Below are 15,569 nucleotides of genomic sequence, written 5' to 3' on the forward strand. Positions count from 1 at the left end.
AGCGTCACGGCCGCGTGAAGACCGGAAATGGACAGGATGACCGGATCCTATCTCCGCCGCCGCTACCTGCCGCCATGTTGTGACGTCACTCGCCTCGCGCATCGCAATCTGATTGTTCCCGAATTGTCGTTTGTTGTCGTTTTTAGGTTCACATATAGAACACAATATAGAATCAATAGGCACTTTAATCATGTTACATATTTAATCAACGCGTCTTTAGCTTGGTTTTTGAGATTCCATTGATTTGACTGTATTTTGTAACGCTGTAATTGAAAATAAGTTGTTTTTATAAAACAACTTATTTTCAATTACAGCGTTACAAATCGTGTCACGTGTTTATTGACCGGCGGATTACAATACCAATTGTTTTGTACACACTTACACAAAGTACCTTGCTATCGAAAACTTTATAAATAGAAATATTCATATTTCTATATGTAAAAAGTTTATATCTAGGTATTTTATTATTATATCTATAGTATAGTTTACTACCGTTTAAATACCAACAGTCGTAAATAGAAACTTACTTTATAACATATAAGTAATATTGTTTAAGAGATTTGTTGGCCACAAGCCGAAAAATTAGCATGTATACCCAAACTTGTATGTGTTAAGTAACTTGCACCGTAAGTGTCCCTTCCCCGCCCCTGTAGGAGACAGTGCGGTGATTTATGAAAACCTGAGTTTGCTGAAGCTAGAATATAGCCAGTTATCATTGCGAGCATATAATTGTTGGCAATTTTGCGTCTCCATTCAGGCATGAATGCCAACCATTAGGCACGCTCTCGGAGCGCCCTTCTCAGCTAATAAGTGCATTTCACTCTACAGGACTTCTTAGTACCGTTTTTAATGTTCACTATTTTTAGGGGCCCGTTTCAGAGTTGCCTAAACGCATCTTGTAAGTGTGTAAGAGCTCTCGAGGTGTACTAAAAATGGTTTTCTTCTATGAGCGGATGAAATCGTATACGAAAAAGTGTATATGTGTATTTGACATAAAACTTTTTAGTAAAGTATCCTTAGGATATAAGTATATAGGTGACTTCATTCTCTACAATCTAGATTAAATAAAAGTCCAATTTAAATTCTTCAAAAACTAATTAAATAAATATTTATTTTTTATTTTACCGTTATTATTTTCACAATCTAATGAGTTCGCAAAAAAAATAATATAATATTAACCTCTTCTATTTCATTGCTAATCATTCACAAATTTAAAGCCAAGTATGGAACCGTAATATTTACATTGTGGATAAATAGTAATAATAATATTAGACTATGAAACCCAATTTTAATAAAGATCGACTCGCACTTCGCCGTTTTTAAAATGGCTGCGGCGCCATTTTACTGTCAAGTGAACATTGTGATAGCAATGGCTTAATTTCTACTGTTAAGTCATTCACTTAATTTACAATTGCGGATTAATTAAGTCATCTGACGAAGTTTTATTGCAATACAGGTACTTATTTATATGACTTAATTTAAATATTACATCGCATTCAGAGCATGTATTTTCGTCCTATTTTTTCTTTAAAGATATGTTTAAACGGTCAATTCATTTACTTCATATTACATTCTAATTTTCTTCTAACCTTCTTTCAAAGCAAATTATTTAAAATGTCCATAGCGAAAGTAACGTATTATAATTTCGGTGAATATGGAATATTGTTGAATTTCAATTAAAATGTGATGTCTGTAAATGCTTACTTATCTTAAGTCGTAATTCCTGAGTATTTATTTATTAATTACTTATCTCTCTATATAACCGAAATTATTCGAATTAATTTCATTGTAAGTATATTCATCAAGTCATCAAATCAAGTTCACTTTTTTTTTAATCCGCCATTCAAAGTCACGGTAGCCTAAAAGAATGATTCTAGAATCTACACTTGATACGTGGACTATACTTCCATATATAGGTACCTAACACAGGAACGAACTGTTTTTTCGATTATTTATTTAAATTGAACGTTATTGGGTAAATACCTTTGGCCTTCGAGGCGGGCCGGCAGAACCTCCGCCCAACGGTTTGCGGTTTTCAGGCTTTTCTCATTCGAATGCCAACTGGCGTACAAGTCCCGGTTAATATTTACCGTAAATTACTGTAATAAACCTCCTTCATCTATATCACTAGGGCACATGTTACTTCGACTAATTATATAGTGCTTACTAAGTAAGTCTGGACATCGATAGACCTAAGGTACACACAACTGAATTGCTACCTGATTATTCTAATGTGCCTACTTAAAGTAAAAATGTGTAACATTTAGGTACCGTGTTTTTATTAGGTATACTAGCTACGCGGGGCTACGTTCCCATGGGAATTTCGGGATAAAAAGTACGCTATGTGTTATTCCAGGTTATATACCCGTGTACCAAATTTCATAACAACACGTCCAATAGATTTTGCATGAAAGAGTAACAAATATACACACATCCATCCTCACAAACTTTCGCACGTATGGTATTATTATGATAGGATTTTCTAATTTTGACATCTTTCTACAAAACTAAATTAACGTTTTTCTTTGTTTCAGATTATTTGAAGGCTGATTAAGAGATTATCTGAGCTGAGATTATCCCTCAGCTCAAAAAGTTATAAACTCATCATAAATGTATAATTTAATGAATTAAATAAAATAACAGTTCCCAGTATTTATTTTTGTTTTATTTCTTTTTTTTTCAGTGCCTTTATATAGGTACTAAAAGAAAAATCTACCTATTACGTGGAACTTAGTTGCAAGTTTTGAGTCGTGATTTTTATATAGTGGAATTATTTTTATAGTAGTTTTTAGTAGTAGAAGAAGTTTACAAACATCCGCTAATTCCCTGGTGATAAAACTCTTGGCCAAAATTACTTATTGTTTGGTTGCACACTTTGTAAGGAAATTTCAATTATTGCTAATATACCAATTACAAAAATCCCTCTTTTGCGGCGAACGCCTCCTTTATGTAGATATACCTACTCCAATTTTATGAATTCGAGTGTCTTCACAATGGCCCAGTCGGAGTAAGTCACGACTCGGAGTCCTGGGGGCATCCACCTGGGTGCCACACGTGAAAATATAAAATATTTCAATAATTTAGTGTCATTACAATACAAAGCCGTGGTTGTATATCAAAGAGCACCGCCATAATTAAAGTTTTTAATAAAATACAATTATTCCGGCGGCTATATATAAACGGCTATATATAAATATAAACGGCTTTATTTTTAGGCGACATCGAAAGAAAGGGCAACAGGAAAATATAAAAAACGTAAATAATAGTTAACTACATTAGTTCTTCTTAGCTCAATAACTATAGATAACTAAATCCTAAAAATTAAGTAATCAGTGTCAGGTATATCAATAATCTGGCTCTCGGTAGGTGGCGCCACTTCTTCAGTACGAACCTTCTTCTCCAGCTTCACCACTTCACTCCGGACGAGCACTATGACGTAACACTGCATCACTGAAAATAAGTATACATGGTATTATACTTAAATTTTAACTTTTTAAACTTAATTATTTAGCTGTGTTTCTTTCCAAAATTATCTAAACATATTATTAATTTATTTAATAAAAGTCATAATCATCAACCATTATAATGTACTCACTAGAGTACTGTCTTATAAGCCTAGAATCACCTCGCGGGCTCAATGCGAACAGACATTTATCGGCTGAAAATTAACTGATATTCTTCTAAAATACAGGGAGACACCATTTTAGTCACCCATCTCGTGCGTGTAAAAAAAATAGCTTAACTTAAATATTTTTTGTAACGATATTTTGTATGTACCTACCAGCTAAACTACATGGTTATTGCATTTTTTTGTAATTTGAGCCTTATAAACTTACAAATGACGGCGAACGCCCCACAAACTTCCATAGTTCTCATCCTGGACATCAAGACGAAGGCAGGTACCAAGGCAGCCAACGTGGTCCCCACCATATAACAGTTGTACAACCTTAACATGGCGACATCTTTCTGAAATCAAATCACTCAAGTCAACGAGAATTTGATTGAATTCTCCAAAACTGAAGTAGCTACATCTTCTTACATTCAATTTAGGTGATCAACGTTTAGGTGATCCATGTTTAGGTGATCAATAATAATAACAACCATACCGAATAGAATGGTTAAACGAAATTCGTAAACCTTTCTATTTGGTATTGCAACGTCAAAAAATGTAGACTTTATAGACCGACTACTTACACTAAGCTTTACTCGTGAGGATCTTTCGAAAGACTTTTAGCGAAAGCATTGGTTTCGGAGCGTTACAGCCGCGAATGAAACCGAGAACACACTCAAATGAGAGAGATAGTTTTGTAGTTCATACAACTGATTGTATGAACTACAAAAAGTATCTGAATACTTGCCAATCGCCTAACCAAAATATGAAAGTAGGTAGTTACCTGGCAACCAGCTACCAGCAGCAAGATACTGAGAATAATGCTCATCCCCAATATTCCGAACAAGATGGCGGATGTAATCTCTTCCAGGGAGGAGACGTGGATAGTCAGGTGCTTGTGCAACTGTGTGGTCACCACCATGCAGGCGGTTGCCATTATTGTCAGCAACTGAAAGATGTTAAATTATTACAAGATTACTTACTTTTTTTAATATATTTCTTTATTTATGTTACAATATTTTTATATGAAAAATATATTAAAATATTGGAATTATATTCATGCCACATAAGCTTGTATATCTACCATTTTAATAGATCAGCACACCACCAGCACTTGCTTTATTGACTTGATATTTTGGACGAAATCCCATGGGAATTGCGTACTTTCGCGATAAAAAGTGCACTTTGTGTTGATCCAAGGGGATCAGCTATACCAAATTTCATAAAAAATGGCCAAGCCGTTTGAGCAGGAATTACAAACAAACATATTCACAAACTTTCGCGCTTATAATATTAGTGGGATTAATGTCCCAGTAATGTATGGAGAAAAATTTTAAGTTTTCGAATAAAATCTACAAAGATACATACGAATAAAGTGCGGCAACCTCACAGCCACAAACAAGCACTTTTGTACTTGTTTGTGGCTGTGAGGTTGCCGCATTATTTGTATTAAAAAAACTTTACTTTTCACATCATTTTATGCGATCTATCCAGGGGAAAAGTCAGAGCAGTCTGCGTCATAGTTACCTACTCATACGCATCGTATATAGTGGTACACTTACATAGCAGATTTATGACTATTTTTACGATTGCATTCATAAGTGTTTTATGCATTCAGGCAAGATGCAATAATACTAACTTTTTAAAGAATTTAAGAAATAACTACTTTTGTAAATAATAGTCTCTGTTAGGCAGCGGCGTGGATTCGATTCCCGCTCGATTCCAGATTTTTCCATTTCATTATTACTTTCAGTATTAGATTAAAAGCTATATCATATGTGTCATATATAAAACAACCTACTTATTGTAGGTTGTTTGAATTATGTAGAAGGACATAGCGTAACTTGCATCCCAGAAAAATAAATGATCCCGTTGGAAATTCATACCACGGGTAAAAGCTAGTTTTAACTTAACTGAAAAGCATTATCTTACCGTATTAATTATTCCAAATATTATGATCCCGTGACGAAGAGGGAGACAAAAGCAACATTTATTCACGTGAGGCACTTTGACGTACATAATAATCAGTTTTGAAACAAAATATTATAATTATTAACACGTTCTAAGGTCTGTGCTGCTAGCTTTGTGTGCAACAAATAACCAGATATTAATAAAGTGCCCTTACCATTAATAAATATTGTGAAAAGATAACAACAACAATGTCATATCGAACTAAGTCGGTGAATGTGAAACTAGTTCATTGACTGGATGACTGGTTAGGTTACCTTCAGAATCTTTTAGTCATTTTATTTACTCTTAGAAAAGTCAGCAGGTCATTTGGATAAAATTATCTAACAAAATAATTAAATTACGTAATAGAGCATTGTACGTAAGTCTGTCATCTTTCTGTCTGTCTGATATGAACGTGTCATCATTCTCGACTGTGAGTTTTTGACAAAACTTTTTGAGAAACCTTTGAATTTTTAAGATTCGGCTGTGATTTTACGACCGGCCTCCTGGCTACCTTCAACTCTCTTGAGAATGCTGTTGTTTTTTGTTCTGTAGTGCCCCCGTAATGATGTCTACAGGGTATGGAGTGGATTATCGTGGAGTGGTACTTGCTAATATGAGAGTTTCGAATGCATTTGAAAAATCATATTCACCTCTTCAAATTGTTATCTATTTGCTGACAATCCTCTCTGTAGGGCTGGGGCATACCTATATGCAGAGGCAGAGAAATTTCACACATCATCCGAACTATGGAGAACAAAATACAGCTGATTGTGGGTGAGTTAAGGAATTGGGTCACCCCAAAAACCTATGAATTTACCTACCTCCCACAAGTCGGACGCCGCATGCGAAATGATAGGTAGACATAGGTACCTACTAGTCCTTACACAAATTTCATTAGAAATCCATTCAGCAGACATACTTAATGCATTCGTGTACTCGTTCATTTTCGACACATGAGACTTCTTTTTATAGGTTCTTACATATTACCTAGTTCGATAGTTATATACTAATAGGTATCTTCACTTTTACATATCGTTACCTAGTTTATCATCCAAACATCAGATTACATAGGTAATTAGTTTATGTTCCGCAAAACGACTTTGGTGATTATTCAATAAGCCATGAACAAGTTTATGTCTACTAATGAATTGCTTATTGCCAGTTATTGCATAATTGAGCCACCCATGCCACATGTGCAAAGTATGGAGTGTGCACATTCAAACAGGCAGTTTAAGTGTAAACTATAACCCTTAGGGTGGGTTGCACCGTCAACTTTGACGTTAACTTTAACACGCGCACAAAAATGCAAAGTACCTACCCCATTTTGTCTAAACGTCAGTTCGTGCCGGTTAAAATCAACGTCAAATTTAACGGTGCAACTCGCCCTTAGAATATGTGCAAACATGTTATTATTATCCCGACATGTAGGAATTTAACAATTCACAATCAACGAGTGTTTCGAGTCGATTAGATGTAAAAAATAGATAGATAGAAGTTCTAAAGGCTGAAACAGATTTATTTTTGAAAGGAGAAAGACAAAAGCGGATAGGTAGGTACGTTGTACTTAGATAAATAAAAATCAAATCTTTGTTTCATGCATAACATACGTTACTCTTCTGAACACGTTTTATTTTGCACATCGACCCTCCACAGACTCACCGCTATTACCCCCCTTTATTTGTTTATTTTTCATTCAATTACCATCCGTTTCCCGCCATCGTAACCCAGTTAGAAATGGTATGTTTGCTGATTTAACTTTTAGCATGATTAATAATAATATTATTGAGATTATGGTGCAGCAATTAGGTTACATATGAGACTTAAGGCCAACTTTATCTTGTTACCTACGTGATAAGTTAATTACCATTACCATCTTAAACAGCAAATTTTCTTTCAAGAAAAGAGTTTATACTCATCTTTTGGACTCCTTTTCCTCCTGATTTTCTCTTTTCTATTTAGCTTTTATCTGTATGTCTTGGACATAATTTTTATTATTTTGGTTTGTATGTATTCATATATTGATATATATGTATATATATTATGCTTTGCTATTTATATTTTATATATGTAGTTATTATTGTATTTTAGTATGTGGTAGCACTTATTTGTGTTTAAGATATTTTTGCGCCGCACCACTTTTCTCTGTTTCTCCTAATGGTTAGCTGGGAGAGAATGCTTATAGAATTACGCCATTTGTTTATAAGTTTGTTTTTACTTGGAACAATAAAGTTTTATAAATAAATAAATAATAAGTTAGCGTCAATCATAGTATTTCAGCATAGAAATAACTATGGTTGATAATAGAAACATAATTATTTTGCTTCAAAGTCCGAATCAAAAGGTATATTGCATGCGCCTGCTACTATACAATAGCAATATTATCACCATGGTTGGCACCACAGGAACTGTCTTCTTTTAATTAAATAGGCGCTAAAGATACAAATGATGCAAATAATTTTATTTGTAACAAGCTTTTGCCCGCGGCTTCGCCCGCGTGAATTTCATAGTAAAACCTCAGTATTTTTTTTATCGCGTACTCTGTAAGACTGGTAAACATATATGATTTAATTTCGCATTATTTCTCATCTTTAGTTCAATTTTCTGTTTCCCGCTGCGTGTCTCGTCCCGCAAACTTGTCCAATCCCGCTTCCTGCTATGTAATGTGGATATTCCGTGCCGTTTTCTACATATTGTGCCATTATGTTTTTTGCAACGTTTTACTTCCCGGTGTTTTATTAACCACAAACGTAAATTAATCATTTTTTGTATTTACTTACTGTTATTTACTACAAAAAGTAAGTGTAAATGTAATTGAAAAATGTATTAATTCCCATACAATCTTTCACCCCCCCCCCCCTCCTTTGAAGGTTGAGGGTTAATTATCAGAAAAATCTGAAACACGTATTCATTAATTTGTTGTAAACAACCAAAATCCAAATGTTCAAGTCACTAACTTCAACGGTGTAGAACTTTCATATTAACAGTTTTTTACCCCTTTTTCTTACTGCAAAATTTGAAAGTAAATCGCCTCCGTGGATTGTTATTTTAATTTTCCTACTGGACCCTCCTCATTTTCCGGGATGAAATGTCTATAAGATGTTAACCCGGGATTCCGAGGATTTTTTTGATTTATTATAAGTTTTTCAATTATCCTACGGGAACCTGACCATTTATCGGGATGAAATGTATCTAAGATGTTAGCTCGGTATATAAGGTACCTACATACCAAATTTCAAGCAAATCGGTCCAGTAGATTTCGAATGTTACGTTTACGTACTCGAAGATTTCGTATGTTCAGACAGACAGACAAAAATTTCCAAAACTATATTTTCGTCATCTATATCAGTAACTATATATTCCATGAAGAATATTAAGAAAAAATCCAATGTACAAATTTGACCTTTCTTCAATTTTATTATATGTATTGATGATGATGGAGTATTATTGCACATTTATCCCGCCAGAGTACAGCACTGTATGTTAGGTTCACTAAAGCTTTGCCGCCTTTTGCTATGTCGATTAAAACGTTTATTTTAGAGTACTTTATCAATCATTTCATTATGTAAGCATTCGTTTGTGAAAATATACAACAATGTAGCATATTCGGGTGCCGAAATATAAGGAATAATCGTTTTCCATAAGATAAAAAAACTTTGAAAACTTATGGGATACGCCTCACGCTGTAAAATTTTTGAGCCAGTAAACGATCGAAAAGAAGCTCGGAACACTTCACACGTGAAGACTTATTAAAATATGGACTTCATACAGGTAAGATCTTCAGTCAAAATCAAGTTTATATAAGTTTATGACCACAGTTGAACAAATAATGCAGAACATAACCAAAAATAGCATTATTATTTTCAGGATAATCCTTCCTTTTTCCTTTAAACTCGCACCACGATTGCGTAGAAGGTATTTTTGGTCGTAAATCTAAAACAATATTGAAATTTGGCGCATTTTGCCTCCATTGGCAATGTTTGTGTTGTACCAGTAGCGCCATCTGCGCTGAAGCTCAGCGCAGATGAGCTTTGCCTAATATATTGCATTAAATAAATAGAACACGACTAAATTTATTTTTAATAATCCTCCTCCGTGTAGTATGTACGTATATTTTTTTAATAAAAACTTGAAATACCTAAAAAAACTCTGTTCAACGTCGCACACAAAGAAAAAAAGAACGTAAAAATGTATTATAATCTGTGACATTGACAGCTGTCATTGACCTAATAGAGCGATCAAGTAAAGCCAATGAGTAAAGCAAGAGAAGGAAGAAGACATTTGATTTTCTGATTTCTTCTGATTTCGATTTTTTGATAAAAGTCTTGTTTTCTATCGACAAATTAAAACCAATACATTATACAGATAGAATCACATATTTAAAGTGCTAAGGTAATATTAAACACACTAGTTTTTAAATGTATTCCTTTTGTAATATTGTAAATTTGTCAACCTTTATTTTGAGGTTAGGTAACATATCGTGTGATTGCGGGTTATATTTTAGAACTTTTCTTACGAATATGATTCTATTGATGCATGTTATGGATCCCTAAATCAATTTTGAAGTTATTTAGTAGTAATAACACTAGTTAAATTTAAAGAAGTGTATTGCATCAAAATTCATCCGATTGCTACATTCGCCGACTGAGATAGTTTAGTTAGCCTTAGTTCTCTTACCTACTAAAAAAAAGTATTTCATTTCAGTTTCGTATTTCAAATAAAATTACTACCATTTTTTTCAGAAATGGCTGCACAACTCTTCAATCGTATTGGTCAGGTCGGCCTTGGCGTAGCTTTAGTTGGTGGTGTAGTCAACTCTGCTTTATACAATGGTATGTATGCACGAAAGACATTAACTGCTTAAACTTTTCTAAAGTTGGTACCTATACATATATGAAGCATCTATGGTACTGGAGTCTGCCTGCCATAATCATCCGCACCTTTAGGCTAATATGATGTGTTATCATAATCCTGTGTTCCCAGACAAAGTAATGGCAAATTATTTATTAGGTTTTTATTGACTACTAGCAGCCTGGCCTGCCTTCACTCTGGTAAAACCACAATCAATTATACACATAAACCTTCCTCAGGAATGAAATTATCTATTTAAAAAAACCCACATCAAAATCCGTTGCATAGTTTTAAAGATCTTAGCATACATTTAGACAGATGCGACATGACGGAAGCTGCTTTGTTTTATACCGATGGCATCTTAGCTAACCTATAATATTTAATCTCAATCATCCATACAACTCATTTGTGATTTGTATCTAAATCCATTGTTAACATCATTTCAGTTGACGGAGGCAACAGAGCTGTCATCTTTGACAGATTTGCTGGTGTGAAGAACTTAGTTGTTGGGGAAGGCACCCATTTTTTCATCCCTTGGGTGCAGAAACCAATCATCTTCGATATCAGATCTAGACCTAGAAATGTTCCAACAGTCACTGGCAGTAAAGGTATCTTAAGTCAAACATATTAATTATTCTGTGTAAAATATATTTAAATTTGTGAAATATAAAATGAGGAAAAAGTTTTTTTTATTGTAAATTTAACAAAGTGGTTAGAAATGCCATAAATTGGCTTGTAAAAGTTCATAAGACATGTCCTTTTATATCAAACCAATACATTGTCAAAATGAATACCACCACACATTGTGAAAAAAATATCCACTCACTACTAATAAATCAGGGAATATAATATTCTGTTTATGGCATTTTCAGATCTTCAAAATGTGAACATCACCCTCCGTATCCTGTTCAGACCCGTGCCAGACCAGTTGCCAAAAATATACACGATCCTCGGAATTGACTATGATGAAAGGGTGTTGCCATCTATCACATCAGAAGTCTTAAAAGCAGTTGTCGCACAATTTGATGCTGGAGAACTTATCACACAAAGAGAGGTAAGGATTTCATAAGTTTTACTAAACTTTGCCTTTAAAGATAGAAAAAGGTTGATTGATAGCAATTCACTGTAATGTTATCATTTTACTTTTTTCATTATTTCACTAAATTTAAAATTGCCAAGAAAGTTGGTGCATGTGTTCTATGTTATGTGGATGATGTTTATATAAATACAAAATACAGTTTTTTAATAAGATGAATCTTTCCATCCTTTTGTAAAAAAAATTTTTCAACTATGGTAGATAAATGTATACATTCAAATTGAATTTCCTACCTCTCATAATCACGTGCATTAAAATATGCCACTTAACATAACAAACACACCTATAAATTGACAATATAAAAGCAAAATATTTTAATATTCAAAATGATTTTTTACAGGTTGTATCACAAAAAGTCAATGAACTTTTAACTGAAAGAGCTGGTCAATTTGGTTTGATCCTCGACGACATTTCAATCACACACTTGACGTTCGGCAAGGAGTTCACGCAGGCCGTCGAGCTAAAGCAAGTGGCGCAGCAAGATGCGGAGAAGGCCAGGTTCCTCGTAGAGAAGGCTGAACAACAGAAGAAGGCGGCCGTCATCGCCGCCGAGGGAGACGCGCAGGCGGCAGTACTCCTCGCGAAGTCCTTCGGCAACGCTGGTGAAGGCCTCGTCGAACTCAGACGTATCGAAGCTGCAGAAGATATTGCATACCAACTATCCAAGTCCCGCAATGTCACATACTTACCGCAAGGACAGAATGTGCTCTTAAATCTCCCAACACAAAACTAAGTACTTCCTAGGTTGTAACATTTGAGACTTCATGTGGTGGGAGCTGGATATTAATTGCATTTGTATTTTATTTACACACATGCCTATTGCGTTTAATAAAGATAAAGTGTAGTGTTAATAAGTTTACGAGGACTCCACCAGAAAGCGTAGATTGTGATTAGTTATATGTTGAATGTGGTTCATTAAAATATACTTCATGTTGGACATGCTATTTTATTTTTTCTAAAACATAAATAGTATTTCCAAGGCTGATTTCTCAAAATTGAGCCTTAAATAAATACAACTTTTTTTTAACAAAAAATAAGAATTTATTGATTGCATTGAAAAGTACAAATAACGCCACATCTACATTGAGCACGATACATACCCTTCACCATTTGTCCATTATCCTTTCCAAGAGTCCGGTAGCGGTAGCATCGTGCCAACTTTTTGGAACCTTAAAAAATAAACTTACTTGGGTTGCATGATTTTACCAGGTGTTATCAAGATCCCCTTAATTCTGATTGTCCTTTTCTACAGACTGACAGCAGCAAAGTTCTTAATTATTCTTTGCAGTTGGAAAAGTCGTTATTTTCCGTAGAGTCGTCGTCTTTATTTTTATCTAATGCAAAATTCTCAACTTTACTATCAGCTAAAGTGGCAGCACCACATTCATCATCTTGATTCTTTATTTTCCTAAAGAACAAATTATTTTTTATGCAAGTATCTTTGACATATGCCATTTCTGTTGTATTTAGTCCTTCAGGTAATGTTAATTTACATATATTAACATTTTCTTTAAAGTTTTTTATTAATGAATCCACTTCTTTCTTGAACTCCTCACTTATTACTTCTAAATTAGAACCAACAATTTTTTTTCCAATAAGTTTGGTTTGATCACAAGATTTACGTGTTCTTTCTAGCAGGTCACACTCATTCTTCAAGTCTTTTAAAATTAAATCTTTAGAATTTTCACAAAGTTTGATAGCTCTTTTGAGCCTTTTCTCCGCAACATCAAATTGTCCAATCATTCTGAGAGCTTTACTATTAAGAAACAGGGCTTTGCCATTGTTCCAAAGACTATTTAGTCTGTTCAGTTCATTACAAGCAGTACATGCTTTAAGTGGTTGCTTGATTTTGATATAGCACACTGCTAAATTAAGATATAGCTTAATAAGCTCACATTCTTGAATTTTCTCTTCACTTTCATTAGCCAAACGGCACTTATGCAGCATATTTACAGCCTTTCTAAACAACTGTATAGCAGCACTTGTGTTATTACTTTTATGTAAAGTTACACCAGAAGTATATAGCATCATTACTTCCTTATGTATTTTGTTGAACATATTAGGTTCAGAAAAATCAATTTTACTGTAAAACAAAAAATTACATGTAGATTTTATACAAATTTATTTTATAAATTGCTACAATGGCTGAGAAAGTAAGTCAACAATAACAACAGTTCTCTTTCTCACTTGAGCAGGGGTGAACTACGTATAGATAAGTTGACTGTGCAATGGACAAAATAATCTTTAGCTTTACATTGCTTGAATATTTTAAATTACTTACCCTTCCTGTGGTGTGATAACACTCCTCACAAGCTTTATATAAAACACACATAGAGCTTTAGGCTTGATTCTAGGCGGTATCCCCATTTCCCCATACATTACCTGATATGATAGGAGAAAAACAGACATTTCTCCAACTAACATAGACATGATTGCTGTTTGGAGGCCTGGTAATAGCCCATTATCTTTTAGATCAACCACCTAAAAATAAAGTATTCCAGGATTATATAAATTTGTGGGTTATCAAGTGTGGATGTTTGTGGATTATCAAGTGTGGATGTGGCAAAGATTTTATTTTATTTTAAATGTAAAATAGCACAGACCAATGGTTTTCGGCAGCTTTTCATATCAAATGGCTCCAACTCATTTTCCCAGTACCCAGAGAATGCGATGGACACAGTGCAACCTTCATGCAACGGGAAACCTCCACCTTCTTCAATAATTTTCTTTTTGACAAACCCTTTTGGATCTACATGAACTAATGTTTTTTCAAATTCCTTAAAATTTTTTATAGGCTTGCCAATGATGTCCACAATTTTTGTCTCTGCGCGTTCAGCTTCAGCTACATATTCTGTGTCATCATAATCTAGATTTATCTGTAGGACTGAACCAGTAGTTACTAATGTCCTAAAAAAAAGGAGTTCCTTTTTTATATGTAACCTTGTATGACCATGTGCAAGAACAACCTGCATTTTACTAAATATTTTAAAAAAAGTTTAATGAGATGTCAGGCCATAGGCTTTTCTCATGTAAAATTTCATAAATATTAATGATTATGATATGATACTTAAAGATAGATAATATTAGCACAACCACTGCAAAGACACACTCAGCAGTCCAAACTCTGCCAAGAAACCTAACCATCAAATTTAAATTAATTCCATGCAATAAACCACTGCAGAGTTCCCTCGTTGAGAGCCAATCCTAGCTGTACAACACCAGTTGATTTAATTCAAGTTACTTCACATTGTTTTAATATAAGTTAAATCAATTTGAAGTACCTTATTATAGTAGGGATAGGTAAGAAGTTACAGTAGAAAATAGAGTATAAATAGTAATAATTAAATACAAACTTTAAATCCAGACCATCCTCAAGCGCTAAAGTAGACTTTGATTCCATTTGATTTACAATACTGTTACTACCTTTTCCTATGAGTTATATTATTCTTAGATATTGAAGCTTTAAATTACGTATTTTATAAAAGAAGAAAAACAAATTTCAATACAATTATAAATGGAATCTAAGCGACTCACTCAAATACCTACAACAATAGTAAAAAAACAAGGTATTATATTTGTTAGGTAGGTACTTAAACTTGACTGACATTGACAAGACAACTGGTTTTTTTTTTTCTAAAGACGTTAGATAAAGGTCCTCTTCAACTACGCTCGGTGCTGATGCGAAATCGTCCATACACAATGGATGATTTGGTCCAATGGTTTTCAACAGTTTTCAACCGACTTCTAAATATGGAGAACTCTATATGTTTCACTGTATAAGAGGAATGTCTATCGGCCACTCGGCCACTCGACATGTTTATACAAAAAGATAAAACATTTTTCTACCCCTAAATTAATAAAATTATACGATCTTGATGGTTTTTCTTGGTATTTTTGCCAATGTACAGCTTATCAGGAAAATTATGCATGTATGATTATAATAGATAGCATGTGCTATATACTTTTTTTTATGGGAGCGCTAGACTTTAGTCTTAAAATTCACACAGCGGAATTTCGACATTGTCAAGGGAGTACCACCTCGCCCCACAATCACTTGGCTAG

The 15,569-nt window shown here is 34.0% G+C and overlaps 3 protein-coding genes across 3 annotated transcripts; 1 reads left to right on the top strand and 2 right to left on the bottom strand.

Annotated features, from left to right (window-relative positions):
- Positions 1–2,637: 2,637 nt before the first annotated feature.
- LOC128680415 (uncharacterized) lies at positions 2,638–5,754 on the bottom strand. The gene is made up of 5 exons (XM_053763597.1): positions 5,736–5,754; positions 4,395–4,559; positions 3,837–3,966; positions 3,392–3,450; positions 2,638–3,041 (listed from the first exon to the last, which is right to left on the bottom strand). Exons 1-5 carry the CDS (start codon positions 5,736–5,738, stop codon positions 2,946–2,948), a joined length of 453 nt encoding a protein of 150 aa, XP_053619572.1. The 5' UTR covers positions 5,739–5,754; the 3' UTR covers positions 2,638–2,945.
- Positions 5,755–9,801: 4,047 nt separating this feature from the next.
- Phb1 (Prohibitin 1) lies at positions 9,802–12,444 on the top strand. Its single transcript, XM_053747770.2, has 5 exons — positions 9,802–9,952; positions 10,303–10,392; positions 10,858–11,019; positions 11,284–11,465; positions 11,848–12,444. The coding sequence occupies exons 2-5, from the start codon at positions 10,305–10,307 to the stop codon at positions 12,238–12,240; spliced, it is 825 nt and encodes a 274-aa protein (XP_053603745.1). The 5' UTR covers positions 9,802–9,952; positions 10,303–10,304; the 3' UTR covers positions 12,241–12,444.
- Positions 12,445–12,524: 80 nt separating this feature from the next.
- LOC128671347 (inactive peptidyl-prolyl cis-trans isomerase FKBP6-like) lies at positions 12,525–15,069 on the bottom strand. The gene is made up of 4 exons (XM_053747757.2): positions 14,861–15,069; positions 14,111–14,414; positions 13,789–13,988; positions 12,525–13,590 (listed from the first exon to the last, which is right to left on the bottom strand). Exons 1-4 carry the CDS (start codon positions 14,905–14,907, stop codon positions 12,783–12,785), a joined length of 1,359 nt encoding a protein of 452 aa, XP_053603732.1. The 5' UTR covers positions 14,908–15,069; the 3' UTR covers positions 12,525–12,782.
- Positions 15,070–15,569: the final 500 nt, after the last annotated feature.

Source organism: Plodia interpunctella, chromosome 1 (assembly GCF_027563975.2).
Source record: "Plodia interpunctella isolate USDA-ARS_2022_Savannah chromosome 1, ilPloInte3.2, whole genome shotgun sequence".
Taxonomy (NCBI): Eukaryota; Metazoa; Arthropoda; class Insecta; order Lepidoptera; family Pyralidae; genus Plodia; species Plodia interpunctella.